This window comes from Podarcis gaigeae, assembly GCF_964106915.1.
Source record: "Podarcis gaigeae genome assembly, chromosome: 2".
NCBI classification, from domain to species: Eukaryota; Metazoa; Chordata; class Lepidosauria; order Squamata; family Lacertidae; genus Podarcis; species Podarcis gaigeae.
In genome coordinates this window covers 63,824,980-63,850,719 of record NC_139679.1, presented here as the reverse complement: position 1 = coordinate 63,850,719, position 25,740 = coordinate 63,824,980, and the positions used below count along the sequence as shown (strand labels likewise).

The following is a 25,740-nucleotide window of genomic DNA, read 5'->3' as shown; positions in this document are numbered from 1 at the left end:
TTTTAACAAAGTATTGAAAATATTCCCAAGTCAAAGAGGACATCCTAGGTTGGTTAACAATAAATACAAAGTCAGGAGGAATACACCTGGCATAAACTGAAGAAGATAAATGGCTTCAGGTTATATTGTGTTTGAAACATCATTCAGACTGGGAGTGCACTTTTCTATCTCCAAGTCACAAGAATTGCTTGCTTTGCTTTTTTCTTTTTAAAGCCTATATCACCTGTTGAGTTTTCCTTGTCTGATACACCAAATGGTTTTGCTTTTAGATATGCGCAATCAAGATATTATTCGCTGTTATCTATTTACATTATTTACATACTGCATTTTCAACAAGTAAATCTGTGCTCAAAGCGATTCGCACAAAACTCGAAGTCTAAATGCAGTAATACAATGACAATACACCATAAGGTATCAAATATCACTGCAACGTAACACTAAGGGCCTTCCCATTCCTCAACTTAATGCAGATTGTGAACCCCTCTTGCCTCCTTTAATTCCCCCTCGTCCATGTGACATTCTCCTCCAGCTACTGCTGCCCCACACTTTCTCCTCCTTATATCCAGAGATTCCCTATTTAATTAATTGATATTATTCTCCTATTCAGGTTTTCAGCACGTAGGGAATCTCTGAATTTAGGAAGGAGAAAGTATGGGACAGCAAAAGCTTGAAAACATAAAGACTAACATAAAAATCAGAAAAAAACCCATTACAATAAAAAACAAATAGGATCTTGTGAACATTTGCTCTGCAATAGCAATTCAGAAGGTATTCCTCAATTATTGCATTCTCGTGGAAGGAAGGTGTCTGGTCTTTCCTACACTAAGTGAAGGAAAATAGTTTATGTTCTTACCAGTGCGGTGGAGGTGTTTATTCTGATGTAAGCATAGGAGTGGCAGGCACTGGGTTTGTCTGCCTTTTCTTTGTGTAGGGTCGGGATGTGTTGTCTGCACTGATCCTACAATTTGCCCTGCCAAGACACAGCTTTGCCAGAAACCAGGCCCATTGAGTCAGCTAATTGGAGATCTCCAAAATGCTGTATGCAGACCATACTGCCTGTCACGGAAAGCTTTGAGAGCTCAGAAGTTGGGAAACTTGACAAGGACTTCACTGTCCTTCTTGAACAAGAACAGATCGGAAACAGGAAACTCCTGACACCACCCAGTGCCATCAAGTGACTAAACCATACAATGAAACAATCCACACCATTTTACAAAACAATATAGGTTTTGTACAATCTGGGGTCAACCAACCACAGTCAGTCTAGCGACAGATCAGTGCCGAGTCCCCTGTGGAATGAGGGGACGAGAATGGAAGCCCTCCACCTCCAACCATTTCAAAACCAGATGCTTTTCCTTGAGCTACATTAGTCATGCTCAGGCATTAGCTTCCTGTACCCAAGCTTTTGAGCTAACCTGAGGTGGAATATTTTCATGGCTTTGGCAGTTGGCAAATGGCCTCTTGTTAACTCACACATAATTTACCACATTTTAAAGATTATTATTATTCTTTTTAAAAAAACCCAAAGCAAAATAATAACGGGGCCCGGGGCAAGAACGAAACCAACCCAAGGCCTCTGTGAATGTTGTGCCACCAACCTGCACACTTCTGGGCATTTGCATTTTACCTCGTAAAACTATGTCTGCCAATGGGTTACGCGTGTTTCTCAGCTGCCCTGATATACCGTAGGAGCTACACAGCATCATTCCCAGTCAGCGTTTTTATAAAATTAACCCTTCCTGTGAAAGCTAGCCCTTTGGCACTTCAGTGCTGTCTTTCTCTCCGGACTCAATGGAGCATTATTAGCGGCAGGATTATTGAAAGCAGAACTCTTGGGCTTTACAATGAAAGCTCTGTGCAAGGCAAGATGTTGCACAAGATGTTTGCACGGGCTGTTGGTTCCCTTCCCGTTTCCCCACCCACCCACACCCTTTTAACCTCCCATCCCACCTAACGTGAAGTCAAAACGAATATATGAAGGGGGTTTAATAAGTCCCATATCACCTTCCTTATAGCAAGACTCTGACCTAACAGGCCAATGGGGTCCAGACCTAAATTGCAGAGGGCATTGATCTCCTAGCCTTAGATCTTTAAGGGCTTCCGTTCTCCCCTAGCCAGCGTGTAGCCTCTCCTCACCCCCCCTGCTTTTATTGGGCTTTTGATTAAAGGGTCTGGGCAAGTCAGAAACACAAATAAAAAGTCAAAGAAACTCCTTTGAAATCACTCAAACCTAACCGATGACTCCAGAGCTCCATGGCTGTTAGGTTTGCTTTGGCTTGGCCATTATGGGTCTTGCAGATTATTTAAAAACTTTTTTTTCTTCCAATCCTAGATTTTTCTCTTAGAACTGTTATTTGTGAGAGCTGTGATTTAGTACTGGTATCACATCTCATTCTTTCATAATGAATTCCTTCCATAGTATCAGATTTAAAAAAATAATCAGAGAAGATGCACACATCTAGATAGCAGGAGTGCATGGATTTCAAGAAGCAAAAGCTATTTTAAAGAGACTTCTGGTTCTCAGAGACTTCAACTCCATGCTGAGGTGACTGGGTCTGGAGTAGCTCAGGACTTCATGACTGCCAGGACAACCATGGGACTGTCCCAACATGTCACTGGCCACACTCTGGACCTTATTTTCTCCTTGTTGTTTTTTCATAAATTGATTTGTTGTGCTTGGATGACAGAAGGCTTTGAACCACTTTAACTGCGCAAACCTGAAGTTCTGGAACATGGTTGAATCTGTCCCACAAAATACTGTAGTCGCAGTCTGGTCAATGCAGTTTACTATATCCAGTTTGGGAGTCAATCCTATGCATGTATAAGAACATGCTGTAATTTGCAAATTCTTTAGGAGAACCCCGACCATCCTTTTTATCGTGCATTTACGATGATTTGTGCTCATGATGCTGTTGGGGCAGTCATATACAATTCCACTTTTAATAATAATAATAATCATCATCATCTTTATTGCGGTCCAACAATAAAGTTCCTACAAAAGTTTTTGGGTGGTCATGTTGCTTCATTTCCAATCAGTGCATATCCCATAACTTCATAACTTTTTATGCCATAAATGTTCCGGTTTATTTTTATCCCTCTTTTCTTGTACTATACAGCCCCTACAGCCAGCAATAATGTGGTAGCATTGAGGAAGCATCGTAGAACTAGCCATTGCCTAAGTCAGTGTTTCCCAAACTTGGGTCTCCAGCTGTTTTTGGACTACGACTCCCATCATCCCTGACTGCTGCTAACCAGGGATGATGGGAGTTGTAGTCCAAAAACAGCTGGAGACCCAAGTTTGGGAAACTGGGGTTGACCAAAACTCCAGTCTAGGAAACAAATCTCTGAACAGTCTTGAGTACCCCAGAAGTTCGTCTGAGCTTAGACTAACCTGCTTTCAGCAGTAAGGACCACTTTGGAAGACAATGGCATGATACAGTTTCTACTTTTTGACCGGCCAGTTGAAGGATATGAGTAAAAATATCCCATTATTACTCTAAGTTCTGAAGATGTTGCAGTGAAAGCTTGGAATGGAAGTGAAAGCTTGGAATGGAAGTGTTGTGGCTCTTCAGATGCCAGTTCTGTGGTAACTGGTAAAACAAAAGCTGACACTTTCATGGCAATTCTTGCAATGTGATACGTCAGAAATTACTGGATCTGTGAAGTAGGTCAGAGCTTTCCTTCCCCCTGGCTACACTGACTCATTCCTGTTAAGCCAAAGCCAAGGCCAGGAGAATCAACAAGAGCTCATGATCTTCCTTTTAGGCAGCCATCAACACCAACGAAGCATTCCATGCTGTCAAAAAGTGCCTCCATAGTGTCGCTATTTTTCAGGAGAGATTAAAGCTCATAATGAAAATCTAGGTTTGAGCAATTAATGTGGATTAAAGTGCTCCATGGCCCTGGCACACTTTCTTCATGCCATGCATCATTTTAATAACCTTCTATCATGTCACCTCTCACTTGCTTTCTACCGAAGCTACAAAGTCCCAAATGCTGCAACCTTTCCTCATACAGAGGAGTTGCTCCATCCTCTTGATCCTTTTGGTGGCCCTTTTCTGAAGCATTTCCTTACCAATTGCACCTTGGTTGTCGCTGCAGTATTTTATTTAAGAATTTAAAAGCATTTCTGAACCTCTTAATAGTTTTAAAAACAGTGTATCCTATGTGCAACATAGAAACAATATCCATTAAAACCAAAGGTAAAGGTACCCCTGACCGTTAGGTCCAGTCGTGGACAACTCTGGAGTTGCGCTGCTCATCTCACTCTATAGGCTGAGGGAGCCGGCGTTTGTCCGCAGACAGCTTCCGGGTCATGTGGCCAGCATGACTAAGCCACTTCTGGCGAACCAGAGCAGTGCACGGAAAGGCCATTTACCTTCCTGTCAGAACGGTACCTATTTATCTACTTGCACTTTGACATGCTTTTGAACTGCTAGGTGAGCAGGAGCTGGGACCGAGCAACGGAAGCTCACCTTGTCACAGGGATTCGAACTGCCGACCTACTGATCGGCATGCCCTAGGCTCTGTGGTTTAGATCACAGTGCCACCCGCGTCATTAAAACCAAAAGACAACCCCAAATCAATTTTAAAAAAATAACAGTATAGAACCACATAAAAATATTTAAAATCACATCAAGCAAAGATTCAGGGGATTCATACACAAAACAGGGTCAAGGAAAGCTGGGCCAAAATATATGTATTTACAAGACGCCTGAAACAAATGAGGAGGACCAACTGAAATCAATAGACTTAAATCCATTTACTGTAATGAGTAATCAGTATGACGAACATTTAATATTGCCAAATGTTAATTTGGCAGCAAAGCTAAATTCAGCTTCCCTTTCAGGAAAAATAACAGCTTTGGAGAGTGGGGAAGGGTTTTGTTTGGAAAAAGACACTGGGGGTGAGGGAATGTATGCCCCCTCTTTTCAGATCCATTGTGAGCTGCTAATAAAGACCAGACAAGCAGACCTTTGAAATCCATACCATTACTTATATTATACATTCCCGCGGTTTCCTCCTGCACAAACTACTGGCTTGGAGAGGAAAATATATATTTTAGACAAGGTAGTACATTAAGAGGAATGTGCCATATATGTGTGATCCCTGATGAAAAATGAATCACATAGTAAAATATATAGATAAATTAACAGAGGGAAATGAAGTAAAGACAATGGAAATGTGTTTAAGAGTGAACACATATTTGATGCATGCTGTGCATTCAAACTATTTCCATCATGAAAAGTACATATTTTGGTCCTTGGTCCAGTCTATGGGTATGTTTACATGCCATATTGGTATACTTATTAATATGTTGATCCCATTACATTCCCCGAGTCAGGCTTCCCCCTCTTGGTTTTTGAAGAGCAGTTCATTTTCACTGCTCCTTTACCTTCAGAATTTATTCTCTCATACAGGTAGGCCATGGTACTGAAAATGGTGAGCAAAACAATGTGTGTGGTTTCCCCCGCCTACGTGCCCTTAGCATGGATAAGGGCTGCCCTGCAGGTAGCAATCTCCCCTTCATACCTGCCCTACAGGCAACTTCACATATCACAGATGCTATTGGATATGTGACTTTATAGCCTGCAAACTATAGTAAGGTTTAAATGAGGGTGAGGTGGGGTGAACCATCTGCACCACCCTGAGATTTAAAAAATGCAGTAATTAAACATTAATTAAAATGCTGTTGCATGATAAAGGTTATCACATCAGCTGAGATCCAGCCAGTGCATGATTTGGGATGGATCTAGAAACCCGGTACTGAATTCCTTTGAGGTGACATATCAAGATTATGTTGCTGTCAAAGCTGGCTTTGAATATTACCAGAGTACTTGTTGACTAGCAATAGCTGTCAGAGGAACAGCACGGTGTCAGCATTAAACTATCCAGCAGCTCAACAAGAAGAGGCTAGGCTGTTTTACTGATTGTCAGAACGATTATGAGTAACACAAATGGACATGACCTTAAGGTGTTTCCCACACACCGTTGTTTCCTGACAGTGTCTGGAGAAATCTGAGAAATGCTAACACCTACCACAATTATGTTGAAGCCTGTAACTGCAATTGGACATGCTCTCAACAACTGGAGCTCTCATTGTACAGACCAGTCTGGCCAACCATTAAGGATCCTGGGATTTCAATGAGCAGCCACTCCTCTATGGCACCTAAGTCTTTTCTTTTCATCTAATTGCAGTAGTTAATACATTCATATCCTACGCATCCTTCTAGAAGTTCAGGACAGTAAGCACAGTGCACACAGGACTTCCCTATTTCACAATCTAAGCTGGTAAATTGGTCTTAGAGACATTATGTTCAGACCTCTTGGGAGGGTATCTCTCTTCTACCCCCAACCTCGCATACACACACAGTGTGTGTGTGTGTGGCCTCATACACAACACTGCTTGAGAATTCTAAGAAACAAAAAAAGTGCTTTTTTAAAACTAGAGGTTAAATTTAGCGCCATTTTTAAAGGTTCAGTCCACCATATTGATTCATAATGGCATCCAATTGATTGCCGTTAAATAATAGCTAAAATTGTACGTGTTAGTAAAAATGCTAGTAAATTTTAAAGTGCTCAAAGCACTTTTTGTTAATCTCAGTATTGAATCCAGTCATATTGGCCAGAATTATTATCATTAGTGGTATCGTATTACAGATGGAGTGTGAGAGCTAGAAAGCCAGATAGTTGTAAAAGGATTTATTGGTAAACAGTATGACGTTATGACTCAAGTGTACATCTTGGTTTTCACTGCATATGTTTAACAGTGCCGCTGATGACAAAGGATGACCAAAAAAAAAAAAAAAAAAAAAAAAAAGCATAAGTAGCAACTGCTCCTTTCACTGGATTAATTTTCCATCTTTCCCCTCAATCTGTCGGGTATGAAAAACAAGAGCTGCATTTAGGCAGCACTTCATTGCATTTTGCTGACATTTCCTTACCTGATAATTTCCATATTTTATGTGATTTTTCACATGACACAAAAGCCACTTCAGAAAATCAAGTGGAATCTAGTAGAAGTCTAGCACTTATTTCCATGTTAACTACTTCCAGGGGGAAAAAAATCTGTTTGCAACCCCAATAATGCAAAAGGTCATTGGAGTTTTGCACTGTAATTTCCCCCACCATTTCCATGGATCATGTGATGTGATAAAATTTGGAGTGCTATTCCAACATACAGCTACTTTTTGCCATTTTCCTGGGCATGTTTCCTTGGGGGAAGAGAAGCATGCATGCACATAAAGGGTGCTGACACACTTAATGATGTACCGGTATGTAGTTGTGTCACATCACACCCACTGGTGTGAATGGAATTTAGCACAACATGGTGGTATTTTGATCAAAAAACTGCAGTTCCATAAAGCAACAGGCACTGTGGTAAGAAGGGAACATTAGAAACTTGGACAGAAGTACTAGCATTGTAACCAGGAAAATGAATACAACAATCCCCACATCTGAATGCACTCAGATTTGTTAATTGTCATATGTTTTGATCACTTTTGAATCTGGATCTCTTCAGAAAGGGATTCCCAGAACTATTTCACTCCACTAGTGCCCACTGTCTCTTTCCTGACTTCAGAAATTTAGCGTTCAATAAAAAGCACACCAAAATCTTAAAAACCCAAGAGATTCCAAAATGAAGTAGGCTCTGGGCAATGTTTCCGCTTATGTTCTCATCAATGTATTTTCTCTTTGTAATGGATTTACTGGTTATTCTCATTCTCTCCAAATCCTTACACTGCTCAGAGGCCAAATTCTGCATTTTGCCAACTTCAGCATGAAATTAAGAACGTAAGAGCAGCCTTGCTGGATCAGACCAAAGGCTTATCTAGTACAGCATGTCATTTCCCACAAGGTCCAACCAGATACTTTTGGGGAGCCCACAAGCTGGACATGAGGGAAGCTTGTTCCCTAGTAGTCATCAGTTCTGGGTCATACCAGCATAACCGAGACCTCTCTTTAGGAGATAGCAGTCTGGTGAAATTTTAACAAAACACATGAAAACTGCTTATGAGAAATGAGAAATCAGTATACAGTACTAAATTTAGTATAACTCACAGGGTTGTTTGGGGTAAAAGTGAGGACCATGTACAGTATTCTGTCCTGAACTGCTAAGGAGGGCAGGATAATAAGGAGTAAAAATGATATACTGAGATGTAGGGTGGGAAAATGCTTCATAAGGGAGATTTGGGGGGGGGGGATATTTCATAAGGGAGAGACAGTGATATGATTCTATGACATGGGAGTCCTCCTAGGTTTATAGATAGAACATAGATTCTAGAATTAGGGTTTCACTTCCAGTTCATGTTTAAGTCAACCAAGAAGTTTTTAGCCCAAGTTCACTTCCAGATCACTGAAAAAAAAAGTATTTGAACTGCTGTGATTTAGGCTCAGGATGATGCCTATTCCCTTGCTGCTACAGAGGCGCAATTTTTTTCATGGAATCATAGATTTGTAGAGTTGGAAAAAGAAATTCTTAGCATGTATGTTATTGGCATTGGATTCCTTTGATGTAGGCTGATGGTGTCGTGACTTCAGAGACTTGGTAGAATCCCAAAGAAATTTCTCCCAAACTATATTATTATACATTTCATTTTTTGAATTAAACTACCAAGTGGCTTCCCATTGAAATGTGTTATCTGAAGAAGTGACAGCAGTAACATCACCAAATGCATTACAGTACAATGTAAGATTTTCTTTTCAAGGCTTATTACCATTTTGAGGTAACTGAGAAAGCGAGAGGCTCGGTTTGGAGATACGAGATCATAAGGAAGCTGGAAGAGGTTTAAAAATGTATCAAGGCAGGACTACTTCAGACAGCAAGTGGGGGCTCACAAAAATTCACTTTTCCTTCATCCACAGTTCTTCCCCCTCGTTGAAAAGTAGCTTGTTGGGGAGAAGCTGAGCTAGAATCCTTCCTGATATCTAATTGTTCTAATTGCTGCAGGCTTGGGGTTTGGACAGGAAAAGGACTGCTTAAAATTGGGTGAATCTGCTGGGCAGGTCTGGCCTGGCCTTTGTTAGGCAACGATAGATAATGTGTTGCCATAGGAACTCAATAATTATCCAATTATTTCTTGGTACAGAACTATTTTGAATAGGAACGACCTTTTGAGAAGGGGGCAGGCACACACACACATCAGCCCACTAAACGTGATATGATCTAGGCAGCTGCTTATGAAACTGCAGCTCAAGTATGGGCAGATGGAGAAAGATCCTGGTTGTCATGGATCCCAAGGTGCCAAGTGCGATGGGGCAAGTTTGGAAGGATTTGTCAGAGGAGGAGGAGTTTGAGGCATGGGTGGATGTAGCTGCAAGCCAGTCCCTACTCTGCTTCTGGAGTGTGATGGTCCCACCGTAGCTGAGGAGCTAAATGACCGCATCAGAAGCAGAGGGAGAGTCAGAGGGTTAGACTAGGATCCTGTCACCAAGGACGTACCAGCAACTGCACTGGCATGAACAGATCCACTCTCCCTATAGAAGGGCTCATTTGCAAGCACTGTCTTCTCTCCTTGAAGGACAGCCATGAAGACGACTGCTCCTGCCCTGTTCCTTTAAAAGCAGAACAGGGGGCAGCATGTCAAGTATTGGGACAACATCTTTGCTTTGCCTTGACATGTATCCTAGTTTCTGCTGGTGTACCTCTTGAGCTTCAGAAATACAAAAATAAAAATTTAAAAAATTGTCCAGTAGCACCTTAGAGACCAACTAAGTTTGTTCTTGGTATGAGCTTTCATGTGCATGTACGCTCATACCAAGAACAAACTTAGTTGGTCTCTAAGGTGTTACTGGAAAAATGTTTTTATTTTTATATACCGGTATATATTTCTACTGCGTCAGACCAACACGGCTACCTGCCTGAATCTTTTGAGCCTTATAATCTCTATCCTGAGCTGACGCAGAGATCCTGTGCTGATTTCCTATTCTTTCGTCTGAGGATAGAGCTGGGACACTGGGAAATAACTGTGTTGTGAGCTTTGTTACTAACACCATTTGGGGATACTGGCTGTCTCATTAAAGATCTGATGTGGATGCAATGGAATTTGGCCCTCTGTTTGAATATTTAAGATGAGCCTCCATCAGTGCTCAACCTGTATATTTGTAAATACATTGCCAATATAGCAAAATACCAGCAAGCCCCCAGTGACCTTCCAAAGGGAACCAAATCTAGATAAGTGCTGTGCAACCCCCCCCAACTTTTCACCACTTAGAGAAATTGAGTGACAGAAACAGTGTATTTTTATTGAAGCAATTTGTTATATGAAGGAATGTACAGTCATGTCAGATCCCACCTGCAGTCCAGATTGGTGTAATCCAGAGTCAAACACAGATTCCCCACCTTATTGAGAAGAAGGCTTGGAATATATATTAAATGCAAATTAGGATCTGTTGGTACTACCGCACTGGGGATACAAATGAGGAGGATTTGTAGAAATGGGGTTTCAAAAGTGTCAACATGGGAGTGATACAGGTTTCGTTTTGTGTACTGCACTGGGTAGCTTTCAGAACACATGTTTGAGAAGAAAAATTGCAGCACTCCCTGTTATATAACAGTTGCCACCTTGGGGCTACTTCACACAACTAATAGTTTGCCTAGTTATGTTGTTAGCTCAGTGCTTATTACAGCTGGACACAAAGCAAAACAGCCATCTGATACCTGTGTCATGCAACCAAAATGATTACCAACTTGCAATGGGGGTGGCAATGGGAGTGCAGGATTTTTCAGCACACCACAGGCAGTAAATCAATCTAGCAATGGGATGAAGCAAGCTGGCCACTTATTATTTATTTTAAAGAATGGTAAACCACCTTTCGGTGATATAGTCTCAGAAATTATTTATATAGTACATTTATATCCTTCCTTCTAAATGAGCCCAGGGAGGAAATGTATTATATGCTTTGAACACACCACATGGCCAGAGCCATTCTTGATGCAGGATCCCATATAAAAGGACCAAAGGACTCTGTTGGAGTTCCACGACAGCAATTACGCAAATGGTACAACTGCATCCACAACATGAATCAGAAGGGTGATTCATATAAACAAAGTTCATTTGGTCCAGACAATGACACAGAATGTTATCGTTGATCTCAAACATAGCAGCACAAGGCACATGAATTCATTTCTCAACTGGTTAACCATTTATTAGGCCAAAAACATGATTGGGTGGTGAGAAGTGCCAGCATGAAATGCAACATACTTGAAGAAAAGGGGGAAATTCTTAGTATTAATGCAGTGTTTTCTCAAAGTGCTTAAAGTGATTTTTATGACAAATTATCAACATCACATTACAGGTGGAGCCTGGGAAATGGTGGCTTGTCTGGAACCTCTATTTACAGTAAAAAACAGCAACCAGCTCAGAATAAGTGGTTCAATGATCAGCAGCTCAGAAACCTTATCTAATCTCTCCACTAACAAACCAGAATGAATGCTCATTATAAGGAGGTTGGCTGGAAGCGGTACAAGTCTAGAACCCAGCTTTGGGGTTTTTTTCTCCTCTTTGGCCTTTGCCTCCTTTCCAGAGAGCTTTAAAAGAGCAAGCCTCTGGCCTGCAGTCCACCCCTCCATCTCCTCTCAGGTTGTTCCTGGCGCATTACCTGCACTGTTGAACAGGCACTGAGGAGTGCGAGACTCCCATGGTAAAGGGGGTGGCAGGTTCCTCAGGGAAATCTGGCTCAGGGGGCTTGTGTGTCCCTGACTCAGGGGGCTCCTGGCTGACAGGCCAACTTTTGAGCCTGCCCCATTTGTGCTCTTGATCTAACTAGTCTCTCCCCTTTTGTCTTGGGGTGGGGGAAAAGATCTGAGAGATGCAGGTGTGTACCTGAAATTAGCTAAAATCATGTTCCTGCTATGTAAGACAGTTGGGAAGGAATACAGTGGTACCTTGGGTTACAGACGCTTCAGGTTACAGACTCCGCTGACCTGGAAGTAGTACCTCGGGTTAAGAACTTTGCTTCAGAATGAGAACAGAAATCATGCGGCGGCAGTGGGAGGCCCCATTAGCTAAAGTGGTACCTCAGGTTAAGAACTGCTTCAGTTTAAGAACAGACCTCCGGAACGAATTAAGTTCTTAACCTGAGGTACCACTGTATGTGGGAAATGAGATTCTGGAAGTTGTGGTACAGTGGTACCTCAGATTACATACGCTTCAGGTTATATACACTTCAGGTTACAGACTCCACTAACCCAGAAATAGTGCTTCAGGTTAAGAACTTTGCTTCAGAATGAGAACAGAAATTGTGCTCCGGTGGTGCAGCAGCAGCAGCAGGAGGCCCTATTAGCTAAAGTGGTGCTCCAGGTTAAGAAAAGTTTCAGGTTAAGTACGGACCTCCGGAACAAATTAAGTACTTAACCTGAGGTACCACTGTATTTGTACATATAGTAGCATGTTTTAAAATACTTTTTTTCAATGTTTTGTATTCGTTTGACACGAGTGACAGGGCGATCCTCAGTTTGATGTTAATCTGTCTGAAACATATAAAAAGTGGCTGATAGTGAATGAACTGGAACTGAGCCAAAGAGAAAAATACTGATGAACTGGAACCGGCAGAGACAAGTCATGTTAAATCCAGTCTGAAGGGAAATTCTTTACATGACCTAAGGATATACAAATGAGACATTTTTAAGAACGCGCAGGCTTTATAATAAACAGAAAAGATATAGCATCATAGATTTTATTTCCAGAAAAGGAAAAGGAAAACATTGAAAGGAGAAAGCCCAGATTTTTGAAGCATTTATGGAAATGCATTGCAAGGACTAGAGTTTCTTCCATTTAAAAAATGTGGCTTTAAGGATTGGTTGAAATGACAGAAGGTATACCACCACCTCAGTATGTTTTTACACACGTTAGTGATTTCTTACAAAAGGCTTGTGCAGGTCACTTGATGGATTTGCATGTTTTCCTGGAGTTCTTCCTGCTGGGTTCAATAGGACTTAACTTTCTGGAAAGTGTTCATGAAGCTCCAGTGTAAATGAGACACAGAGAAGTCAAAGAATTTGGCAGGGAGCCATATTCAGCAAGTGAGAGGCTGAATCTGGGTGTCCCAGTTCTAGACTGGAGCCCTGAATGTGTGAGAGCACAAACTTAAGGGAAAATATCAGTGCATTCAGCTGGACACACTCAGAAGCCTCATGCTCAGGAACCTTGTGCTATCTGGGTTCCTGATCATGGGAAGGCTTCTAAGCATGCTAAGCTGAATGTGTTGAGAATCTCCCTTCTGACCTAGAAAGAATGAGTCCAAGTGGTTTTTTTTGCTTGCCCTGTGCCTTGCCCCACTCAATTCCCAGGGAAAACTCACTCTTTGGTGTTAAACTGGAGCAAACTTTGATATCAACTGAATGAGATCAGTTTGCACCCATGAGAAATGGCCTAGACTGAAGAAACAATTGCCATGGTAAGGATGAGCACTTGCCAGCTAGTATCCACGGGGAGATGACAGAGGTCACTTCCAGATGGCCTGTTCATTGGGTATCAAATCCTGATCTGATTGAACAAAGTTTGAGGGCAGCTCAGACAGTACCCATTAACTATTTATTAAGTATTCATTTGGATTTGTCTGTGGAGAGCTCATACAATGTTGCATTAAGTAATGGGTATTCAATACTCTCCAGTGTGTTTTCCCATTCACTTTCCTTATTACAGAAGTCCAGTTTCATTTATTTATTGGAAGAGGGTTTGTTGCACAAGAACATCCAATTGATTGCACAACCTGAATTTAATTGCACATGATAAAATTAAGCTGCAAAATAGCAACAGCCCTGAACCCAAATGCAGAAAGAGGGAAAAGTTATTTATCTGTCACACAGCTTTAAGAGTATTGAAACCATGTTTTGACATCTGACTCACCACCACACACACACTAAAAAGCAATTAAGGGTCGGGAGCAGAGATTTGTTGAGGTTATGGCTCTCAATGGGGACTTTAGCCCTGCAAAATTTTACAGGGATGAATGAATGCCCCCTAGAAATAGATCATCTCTTGATCCTCTGGTGGCAGTGATTTCACTAACAGCATTCAATTTTAGTCAGGGCTCAGCAAGACTGGACCCCACAACCTGTTTCCAACACCGGAGCTCAAACAGAGTGCACTGGAACATGTGTGGAGTGCAGAGCCTTCAGAAAAAGGAAAAAGAAGGTGCTTCCACATCTAGAAGGCTTTGAAGAATGGCTTTCAAGGCAAAAGGCATGATTTCCAAGAGGCTTGGGTCCTAACACCATCTCTTTTCAGATATAAAGTATCATTGTATGCATGTGTTTATGGACCATTCAGGTGCTCCACAGTAGTAGAGAGCCCTTTGCTGGCTTGCAAAGAGCAGATTTGCATAAGCCAAAGTCAGTCCTGGCCAGCTGCAGAGCCGCAGGGGTTGCTCAATTATTTTGTTGTGATTTCCAATCTGCCCTGCAGTGAGGTTAGTAAAAAAGGTTACTCACCTCATCACACACAGAAAAGCAATCTGTCTGCCCGATGAAGCAAGCCCGGGCTTTCATGGGGATTTTTAAAAATGGGATTTCCCCTAGTGTGACATTCACATTAGCTCTAGTTCGGTGCCATCAGCATGATGTCTCATAATGGATGAGTCCTGCTACAGAGCGCTTAGGCTTACTAAGAGAACTACCCTGCTTGTTCTTCTCAACCTCTCAGTGGCTTCCATTAACCATTATATCTTTCTGGAGCAGCTCAAAGTGGTGGGGGTCACTGCAATTCAGTGGTTCCGCTCTTACCTCCAGGGCTGTTTCCAGAAAGTTGTTATGTGGGGGGACTGTTAATCACCATGGGGCTTTTCCTGTGTTATCCCACAGAGTTCCATCTTTCCCCCATGCTATTTCATTCTTATTTAGAATACAATTAAGATAGTGGCAAAACAAAATTTCTAGTGCAAGACATTTGCAGTCTTTTTTAATTTATTTATAAAAAAGGCAGTCTATATGAAGGAGTTGTCATCAGGAGTTTTGGAGTGAATTGCTCACCGATAAACGAATCTGCATCAGGAGAGGCAGCTCAGGTGCTAGGCAGGCGTTAGGGGGGCAGTGATGGGCTGAATCCTGGAAGGAAAAATCAGAGGCATTATTATGTGTTCCATGTTCTTGAGCCCAGGAGGTGAAAATAAAGCCTGTTCTGGATGAGACTGCACTCCCCTAGAAGGAGCAGGTTTGTGGCTTGAGAATCCAGCACTGCCACATGAGGCCCATGTGGCTAGGGGTGCATATTTCCAGTTGTGGCTGATTCACCAGCTACAGCCCCTATTGGGCAGAGATGACCCCATGAGCCGCACACCCCACCTCCTAGCTGCCCTATGAGGGCTGCTGCTGCTGCGCATGCACAGCCTCCCACCATTGCCCAAGACATTTGGCACCTGAGGCAATCCCCAAAATGGCACCCTCCCATCACCACCAGGGAACAATGGGTGAGGGGACCAAGGGGTGCGGAAGATCAGGATCTGGTGCCTCTGGGATCCTGCCGCCTGAGGCGGTTGTCTCACCTGGCTAGGACTGGCTCTGCTGATTTAGAACGGTGAAGATCAAGATTCGAAGTCATGTGCTGATCAAGTGCTTATAGGGAAGATTCCCTGCTTCAGACTATCCTGGCCAGTGGGAGTTTGGCCAGCGCATGCGGCCATATTTTCCCACTCGCACAATGGTAACTGGGTGACTTTTTGTTTAGTCATTTAGTCATGTCTGACTCTTCGTGACCCCATGGACCAGAGCATGCCAGGCCCTCCTGTCTTCCACTGTCTCCAGCAGTTTGGTCAGGCTCATGTTACTCGCTTCGAGAACACTGTCCAACCATCTTGTCCTCTGTCGTCCCCTTCTCCTTGGGCCTTCCATCTTTCCCAACATCAGGGTCTTTTCCAGGGAGTCTTCTCTTCTCATGAGGTGGCCAAAGTATTGGAGCCTCAGCTTAAGGATCTGTCCTTCCAGTGAGCGCTCAGGGCTGATTTCCTTCAGAATGGAGAGGTTTGATCTTCTTGCAGTCCATGGGACTCTCAAGAGTCTCCTCCAGCACCATAATTCAAAAGCACTGGGTGACATAGTGATACCTAAAAAGGACACCTGTCCAGCTCTCTAAGGCGAAAGGGGCAAGAGAAGAATAGGGGCAGGATGCGCTGTGAGTGACTCACAAGTGGCGTTCAGACAGACACACTGCATATGTTTAACAAACATAGAAGAAGCGAGTCATGGGCCTGCACAGGCCCCCCACCATGGACTACGTGAGAAGGGGGCTCCGCGTGTATTATGGCTCCTCCACAACCAGGAGATCCCGACTGGGCCACGTGGTTACATTTACAGCGTGGAATAGTGCGCTTGCCTTGGCGGGTGGGGCAGAAAAACGGGCGCGGACGGAGCCCCCTGTGAGGCGTCGCGCAAACGCTGCTTGCTCAGCTTTATCGCTTGCAAACTCTGCAGAGAGACGCTACTGAGACCGCCTGGAAAAGGAACCGCTCTTAGGACCCGGGAAGATCCTCCCGGATGACTCCTTCGAATCAATGAGAGCCCTGGGAGGAGCCGGCGCTTGAGGCTCCCCATAAACCGGCCAATATCCTGGGCAGATGTTTTACAACTTCTTGCATTCTTCAGAGTTTGCTCAGGACGGGCTTTCCTGCCTGGCTGCGCTCTCCACATTTTGGGTTTCCCCCGGGTTGGTTGGAGGGTGGAGGGCGCGGAAGAGGAGGACGGTGACAAAGATCTGCGTGGATTTTCGAGGCGGGGGAGTTTTAAGATTATTGTTATTATTATTGATCTCAAGGGGGGCTAATGATGCGATTCTGCCCTCGCCAGGGATCTCCACCAGGGCAAAGCGCGGAGAGGGCAGGGAAGCCCCCGCTCCGCAGGCCAGGAGAGGGCGCAGCGGCGATGGGGGGCTGAACTCCCGCGCCACCTTCGGCAGGAGTAGCACGTGGAAAGATCCTGTCTCTCCAAAGGGGCTCCGGGACGCTCAGCCCGCAAACGGGGGCGGGGGCGGGGGAAGAGAGAATAAATAACGGCAAAGCCCCTACTTTTGGGCTTTCAAACCCTGAACTCTTTGAGGGCATCGCTCTCTCGTACCTTGGCTGATATTAACAATTGATACGATCGCTCAGGAGGATCCCGTTTGTGGCTTCCCCTAGATCGGCTGGGAAATTGTGAATCAAATCATAAAGTTGCTTCAGGAAGCAAAATAGTTTTTTGGGGGGGCGCAGAGAGGAGATCTCCTGGTGCCGAAGATGCCGGGGCTGCACTAGAAAGCGCTTCTTCCCGCTTTTAAATGCCTGCCGGTTCGGTCCAGCATGGCTGTGTATGCCCTCACCGGCTTCTCCCTCGTCAGCCTGCTGAGTTTCGGCTACCTCTCCTGGGACTGGATGAAGCCCGGCTTGGTGGGCGAAGTGCCCGGGGACCCGATGGGGAAGCCTCTCCCGGCGGCGGCTGCTGCTGCTGCTTCTGCCGCTCTGGCCAGGCCGCCCCACCTCATCTTCATCCTGACGGACGACCAAGGCTTCCATGACGTGGGCTACCACGGCTCCGATATCCAGACCCCGACGCTGGACAGGCTGGCGGCCGAAGGGGTGAAGCTGGAGAACTATTACATCCAACCCATCTGCACCCCTTCCAGGAGCCAGCTCATCACCGGCAGGTAAGGGCTCTGGGGCGGAGGGGGAGGACAAGCAACCAGACCCCCCCCCCCAAAAAAAAAACACCACACACACACAGAGCTTCTTATCAGGATAGTGTGGTGTGTACCCCCGTCCAATAATTTCACATGAAACACCTGGCAAGTGTTAGAACACGGAATTCAAAAGGTAAGGTGAAGATGCCCAGGGTTAGAATCATAGAATTCTAGAGCTGGAAGGGACCCCAGAACCATCGAGTCCAGCCCCCTGCAATACAGGAATATGCAACTGTCCCATACAGGGATCGAACCTGCAACCTTGGCATTATCAGCACTACATAAAATAACAACTGGTATTATACTAGGGGGAAGATCTGCGTGCTACTTGCTGGCGGTAACTTGACAGTGTTCTGTAAAATGAGAGAGGGACTTTAAAAGCCAAGTGAGCAACTAGATTTAAAATAACAAAAAACAGATTTCAGGCAATTAAAGTTTTGCTTTTGTTTCCTGGATGCTAAAGATACTAGGACTTTTTTTTTTTTTGAGTGGGGGCACAAACAATAACCCTAACTGGGTAAAATATATCACTTTATCAAAATAGTGTAATGCAGCGTGGTTGGTGTGTAGACAGTGTGAGGATCACTGGGAGGGGATACTCATTCCAACCGTTCAGTGAAGGCGCAATTTCATTGGATGGCTTTAAACAAGTCATCACAGCTCATTCGCAGTACGGGGATCGCACTGACCTAAGAATTACATTTAGGATGAATGATACATGTAGTTTGAAAAGCTTTTCTTCCATTAGGAGTACCATAGAAGGATGTAGTATGTAACAGAAGAAAGCGCCAACCCTACCTCAAAGACAGAGTTAAGGCAGCTGCTTCAGAGACAGCTGTTTTGGGTTATCACAGAGGGGCAGCAGCAAATTGTTACTTATTTCTTTGTTTTATAATTGTTGTATTTTTCACTGCCAGGGAGGGATAGAGGCATTTGCAGGATTCTCTGCCTGTACAGTGGTACCTCAGGTTAAGTACTTAATTTGTCCTGGAGGTCTGTACTTAACCTGAAGCACCACTTTAGCTAATGGGGCCTCCTGCTGCTGCTGTGCCGCTGGAGCACAATTTCTGTTCTCATTCTGAAGCAAAGTTCTTAATCTGAAGCAATATTTCTGGGTTAGCGGAGTCTGTAACCTGAAGGGTATGTAACCTGAAGTGTATGTAACCCGAGGTACCACTGTAGTGTCAAAATAACTGGACCAGCCTTGCATCTTATGCTCCTTGACATATGTGTGTGTGTGTGTTTGTTTGTAGTGGAGTCTTAGACCGCAAAATATCTTTAGTCAGCCCTTCCAAACAGTAGTTCTTTGGGTGGAGAAATCAGTGGCGTTTGAGGACCATGCCCCACCTCTCTCTTTTAATTATGTCCTGGACAATTTATATGTTTCCATTTCCCTTAGCAGTAAGAGTGATTTATTTCCCCCCTTTCATTTTTATGAAGTACAGTACTTGGAGGCATGATCTGGCTCCTGTTATAAGAAAAGATACTGGGCTGAAAAGTACTGTAGATGTCAAGTGAACAAAAGATTGCTTGCCTGCCAAGACATAAGAAGGAGAAAGCTGTGTAGAACACTAAAGAAAACTAATTTTTTAAAAAAGTTTCTATCAGGAATGTGCCCCTGGGGCCTTGGGTTGCAATCCTGAGCTTCTCTACATGGATATACAGTCTATTGAAATCCACAGATAAATGCAGGGACTGTTGTAAATTTTGGTTCATGAGAGGGTGAATGCAGGCTCTTTTCTATATTGTGTCTGCAACATGAGGATAGAATTAGTGTTCAATTAATGGGCATAATAATTTACTGACTGGTTGACTTCAGTGCCGTTAGTAAGAGCCTCACAGTCAGCATTGTAGGTTTAGACGTCCATGGGTTGCACAGAAAGGGAAGGGTGGATCCTGACATCAATACCCCAACAATATTGATGGGTGTGTGAATGACATTTTTCCTTCAGCACCCTCCTATTTTGCACCTATGCACCTATTTTGTAAGGAAGAAGACATCTAGCATTATGACAAAGTATATTGTACAAACTGAAATAGTTTGCTGAACAAAAAACTCCCTTGGCCAACTAGAACAGAGCATCTAGATAGAGAAGATTATTATCATCATCATTTGTTAGTTGCTTTGTTCATGAAAATGATTCAAAGCGACTTAAAAACACAATAGGGGAAAAACACAATAGAAAAAAATCCAGCGACAATAAAAAACTAGTCAATAAATAAACTTCATAAAAGTGAAAGGGGGGAAATAAATCACTCTTACTGCTAAGGGATATGGAAACATATAAATTGTCCAGGACATAATTAAAAGGAGAGGGGTGGGGCATGGTCTTCAAACGCACAGATTTCTCCACGGTCAATAAAAAACTAAAATCAAATGTAATACAGCAACTCAAATAAAATACAAGTGTAGCAGATCCTGCTCCATGGGCATAGCCAAGGGGGGGGGGGGACAAGGGGGCAGCTGCCCCCTCTAAATCAAGTAAATCAATAAAAAAGACTTAACTAGCTGAGGTTCTGCCCCCACCCCAACATAAATCCTGGCTACACCCATTTCCTGCACCAGAAGAGACCATCTGAGGATTCTCCCAAACACTCTTTACTCTACACTCCCTTGTATTGCCAGTGTCTCAAACCACCAAAATAAGTATTCTGAATAAAAATTATGTTCTAACAGTAATAATTCCTCAAATGATTATGAAACGATCTGCAGTGTGAAAATCAGGAAGCAAAGAAGCCTCCCTGATCCCATGTAACCAAGCACTTTTCAGTCACAGAACAATGCAGAAGGGACAGGTGTGAGCTCTCTAGGCTATGCAGCCCAAACCAATGTAAGGGTAAGAAAGAGAGGCAAGAGTCAGCTGTGGACACTCCTTCGAAAGGAGACTACATTTTGGACTGAATAACAGGGTGAATAGAACAGACTCGCTGTGAGTCACAATGATTTCATCCTGGGAAGACTTAACTCAACAGTACTTCCAAGGGATTGGACAGTCAGCAGTGCCAGTTAAAAAGGGGAATCCTCTTTGTACCTGCCTGGAATAAATACAAGAAGAATACGTAAGAGCAGTTGGGTGAATAATTAGCATGTTGGCTGCAGTTTGAATTGCCTGCATACCCAGGACAAGTTTGGAGGGCGTGTAAGGTCTCTCCCCCCCCCTCCATGCAATCTGACTGCACATTAACCTGGGATCAAGTCCCATTGCATTCAGCTGGAATTACTTTGAAGTGCATAGGATTGCATTGCACAATAGTTTCTCCCTTCTGGCTGAGCCTATCTATCAAGGCTACCAGTGATAGTGGTGGGTGTGGCCAGATGATCAATAGCTGTGGCTCTTATCTTTGCACAAGAGACTACAATCCAGCCAAGCACAAGCCAGAGGCTTTCTCAGCTCATCCCACATATCTTCATTCAAGCAATCACAGTTCAAGGACATGTTCCAGCCAGGCAAAAACATTCAAGGAGGGTGCAGAGCGTTAGTGACTGGGGAGGCCATGCAGGTGAGGTTCAATTGCTGTAAACACAGTGGGTCACTGGCACTTACCCAAAGAGGAGAGACGAGGTGTGGGAAGCTGGGTGCGGCACATGGGGCCAGATCTAAGCCGACTCCTGCTACTATGTACCGTTTCCCAGTTCACAATGTGTTACACCCCCCCCCCACCAGCAAGGGGAGAGCATTAAAGCCCCACCCACACTGCCTCACGAGACACTACTGGGGCAGAGCAGGGCCTGGGAAAGGTTTGGCCTGGAGGGAACAATGTGGCCTAGAAAGAGTCCTGAGGGCTCAACAGGAATGTATTTGGCACCTAGCACAGAGGTCCCCAACGCCTGGTCAAAAAGCTTGGTATTGGAGCAAAAACAGGCAAAGGGTACTGTGTCACCTTAACTACTGAATGATGCATAATGGACTGGAGACTATACTTATGCATCTGATGAGATGGATTCCAGTCTGTGAAAGTTCATGGTATAATAAATCTATTGGTCTTTGAGGTGCCTCAAATGTGCATTTCTAGTCCTGGACAGCATGGTGAATAACATGGTGTGGTAACAATGTGATTAGGGCTACAATATCATCATCATCATCATCATTCAATGTAGCACCAAGCAAATTGCTCTGCCAGTGCAAACAATTCTGCCTTCTCCCTCACCTGTGTGCTCTTCTGGGGCTCTCCCACCCCCAACCCTAAGGGAAGCTTCGCCCCATGGCACTAGCAAAAGTCCTTGTGTGGGCTTCCACTGGCGGAACTACTTAGTTGAATCTGCCCCCAATATACATATATTAGGTGTGCCTCCAATTTGAGAATCCTGAATATGCAGCCATGGGACCTTCAATAAACATTCTCAAGTGCACCTAATGCCCTGCAAAAGCAGATTTTTCCCTCGGGCTCTCTGCAAATGCAGAATGAGTGAAGGGCTGAACTGTAGCCATTAACGATTTCCCTTTCTGATGCCCTTTCCTCTCCTCCTAGGTATCAAATCCACACCGGCCTTCAGCACTCCATCATCCGTCCCCGGCAACCCAACTGCTTGCCCTTGAACCAGGTCACTCTTCCCCAGAAGCTGCAGGAAGCTGGCTATTCCACCCACATGGTGGGCAAGTGGCACTTGGGCTTCTACAGGAAAGAGTGCCTGCCCACTCGCCGGGGCTTTGACACTTTCCTTGGCTCGCTGACCGGGAATGTGGATTACTACACCTATGACAACTGTGACGGGCCGGGCGTTTGTGGCTACGACCTTCACGATGGCGAGAACGTGGCCTGGGAACAAAGTGGCAAATATTCCACTTTCCTCTATGCCCAGCGAGTAAACAAAATCCTGGCCACCCACAACCCCAAGGAACCCATCTTTATCTATGTAGCCTTCCAAGCTGTGCACACACCGCTGCAGTCCCCGAAGGAGTACATCTACCGCTACCGCTCCATGGGCAACGTTGCACGGCGTAAATACGCTGCCATGGTCACATGCATGGACGAAGCGGTGAAGAACATCACCTGGGCGCTCAAGAAGTACGGCTACTATGAAAACAGTGTGGTCGTGTTCTCCACTGACAACGGCGGGCAGACCTTCTCCGGGGGAAGCAACTGGCCTCTGCGAGGCCGCAAAGGGACTTACTGGGAAGGAGGAGTTCGTGGAATTGGCTTTGTGCACAGCCCGCTGATTAAACGCAAGCGGAGAACCAGCAGGGCCCTGATTCACATCACGGACTGGTACCCAACTTTGGTGACCTTGGCCGGGGGCAACTTGTCCGAGGCAGACAACTTGGACGGCTATAACGTGTGGCCAGCAATCAGCGAGGGCAAAGAGTCTCCCCGCACGGAAATCCTGCATAACATTGACCCTCTTTATAACCATGCTAAATATGGCTCTTTGGAGAGAGGCTTTGGCATATGGAATACGGCAGTGCAGGCCTCGGTGCGGGTAGGAGACTGGAAGCTTCTTACTGGAGACCCCGGTTACAGTGACTGGATCCCGCCACAGACTCTGACCAACTTCCCAGGGAGCTGGTGGAACCTGGAGCGCCTGACGGACGGCCTACGCAAATCTGTCTGGCTCTTCAACATCACCGCTGACCCGTACGAGCGCTACGATCTGTCGGACCAGCGGCCCGACGTGGTGAGGGCTCTCCTCATTAGACTCGTCCGTTACAACCAGACGGCCATTCCGGTCAGATACCCGGCAGAAAACCCTCGTGCCCATCCGGACTTCAACGGTGGCGCCTGGGGTCCTTGGGCGACGGAAGAGGAGGACGTGTGGGAGGGAGGACATGGAAAACTGAAAAATAAAAACCGGAAGAAGAAGTGCAAGATCTGCAAGCTGCGCTCCTTCTTCCGGAAGCTGAACACTAGGCTGATGTCCAACCGTATCTGAGGGAGTAGGGGTGGTGCCAGACGCAGCCTCAAGGGGGTGCAGTTCCAAATAGAATCCATGGGGCAGTTTAATCCCACCCCCTATACCTAGTGCGTGAAATGGGTTGGGATGCTAGTCCACTTCTTTTCCAGTGGAGGTAGGGCCCCTCCAGGTGGCCTTTTTATTGAGCATTCATGATGGTTTCTACTCATGGTGGTATCTGGGGAGTTATATGCAATCCTGCTTTCAATACAGTTTGCACCTGCAACAGTTTCGGGGCAGGCGGACTGCTTTGTTTCCAATTAGCGCACGCCCCGTAACTCCCTGCTGAAATCCTGCAACTTTTTATCCACAAATCTTCTGTTTTCTTTGTGTGGGTCTTGGTTTTCTTGCGCTAGAGTGCAAGAGTGTCCCTCTAGGTGGCAATAATGCGCTAACATTGGGGAAGCAGTAATAAAGCGGAATGTTGTGTGAACAGTCCAGTATAAACCCACCACTGATGTACTATTATTGCATCAATGACATGTTACAGAAATAAATCCTGGTCTGGAAGGGCCTTTAATAAAGTTTGACCTAACCCACCTCACCTCCTTTTTTCTTCCACTCTAGATACTGTCCACAACAATGAATATTTTTACTGGGAAACCCTCCAGGACTTGTAATCTCTAATCTTTGAGAGCCTGCTTAGGCTCAGCAGGTTCTGGAGACTGTCCCTTCCCTTCCCTACCTTATTTCAGAATGTTCCGAACCCATAGTTGTCAAGTGTCATCATGATTAATGAAGGTGTGTGTATCATAGTTAGATACAGTACTATTCAGCAGTAGTCACGCTGAACAAGGTCTTATCCACTACCCAAGGACCAAACCAATTGTACTCAAAATCACTGAAAGGTGTTTGAAAACGTATGCAGTTGCTCTGTGTATGCATCATGAAATATCATAAATAATGTTAACTTATGTAACGCTTTTGCTCTGGGAAGGTGTCTGCAGGTTCTCTCCTCCCTCAAGGCTGCAGCCCCCGTCCCCGATCACTTCAGTGCATGTGGGCGGTGATACAGAAGACCTAGGACAGTTATTTTTATCAGAGAGAGAAAGCTGAGCTCAAACCTTGTGAACATTTTACCCGAAATATACATAATGCCTAACATCTCATAGGCAGGGACATCAGTAAAGGGTGTGTGAGCACTGCAGGCATACGGTGCGCAGAAAAAATGTAAAATGACTGAGCAATATTTACATACTGATCCAACTACCTCATCATTTATGGAGAGAGAGATGTTTCCACATCTATTTATTTAGCCACCAAGTACAAGAGATTGAGAGGAAGCCACAGCTCTTACAGAGCTCCTTTAACTGCCCAGGTTTTCTTTCTCTTGGGCATGCCACAGGATTTTCTTCCTCTTCCCGCGTCCTTCAGTTCAAGGGCTTAAGAGCGTTGGCAAAAACTGCTTACATAAACCACTCGTGTTAAAAAACTTAACATGAGCAAGATGTATAAATATAATTAGTTCAAAAATCATTAAACAAAGCCTGCTGCTGCTAAACTTTGGGAGCAGTTGCTTGAAGACAGTGCTTTTTTCCTTTGGTAAAAATAAAATAAAATGAGGTGCCGTTCTACGTCTATTCATAAAAGTGCTTGGGGTGTCTGCACAAATTGGGTGCCATGGGCAGCAAAAAAGAAAACCAAAAAGGGATGGTACTCTGTACCATCTCTGTCAGAAAAATGCCCTGCTTAAAATACACCTTGCAGTGCACAATGAACTTGCAGTACTGCTACAAATGTAGTGATGCCTACTAGTATAGCCTGCTTTACAAATATGGACTTGTTAGCATGTTAGCTGTGATAGCTATATTTGAACGCAGACAAGCAGACGTTGAAGGCAAATAGGAAATGACCGTCATGTATTACTTGCAAGTAGGGTTGGAATGATCTGTCCATTTCTTTCCAATCTTAAATTCAGTTCATACAATTTGCAGGGTGGTTGTTTTTTTAAAATCCTCATGAAAATTCTTCAGCATTTTAATGCAGATTTCTTCTAATAAATACACTTTTGTTTGAAGTTTTTGATTTATGTGCAAGCAATTTCTCCTCATATAATGCATTTTGTGTTTTATTTTTTCACCAATACATTAATTTTAATGCACATTTCCCTCTGATATATACATTTTTGTATACATGGATTGGTTGGAGAGCTGCATCACAAAATTAAGATAAGTGCAAACTTTGAAGGATGGCTATGCTTCAGTG

The 25,740-nt window shown here is 44.3% G+C and overlaps 1 protein-coding gene across 1 annotated transcript; it reads left to right on the top strand.

Annotated features, from left to right (window-relative positions):
- Window positions 1–16,277: 16,277 nt before the first annotated feature.
- On the top strand, window positions 16,278–24,074 carry ARSI (arylsulfatase family member I). The gene is made up of 2 exons (XM_083726077.1): window positions 16,278–17,612; window positions 22,116–24,074. Exons 1-2 carry the CDS (start codon window positions 17,269–17,271, stop codon window positions 23,512–23,514), a joined length of 1,743 nt encoding a protein of 580 aa, XP_083582203.1. The 5' UTR covers window positions 16,278–17,268; the 3' UTR covers window positions 23,515–24,074.
- Window positions 24,075–25,740: the final 1,666 nt, after the last annotated feature.

Bases quoted from the DNA above. Each gene is read 5' to 3' on its own strand.
- ARSI (XM_083726077.1), top strand. From the start codon at position 17,269: ATGGCTGTGTATGCCCTCACCGGCTTCTCCCTCGTCAGCCTGCTGAGT. The intron at 17,613-22,115 runs GTAAGGGCTCTG...CTCTCCTCCTAG, and splicing joins AGCCAGCTCATCACCGGCAG to GTATCAAATCCACACCGGCC.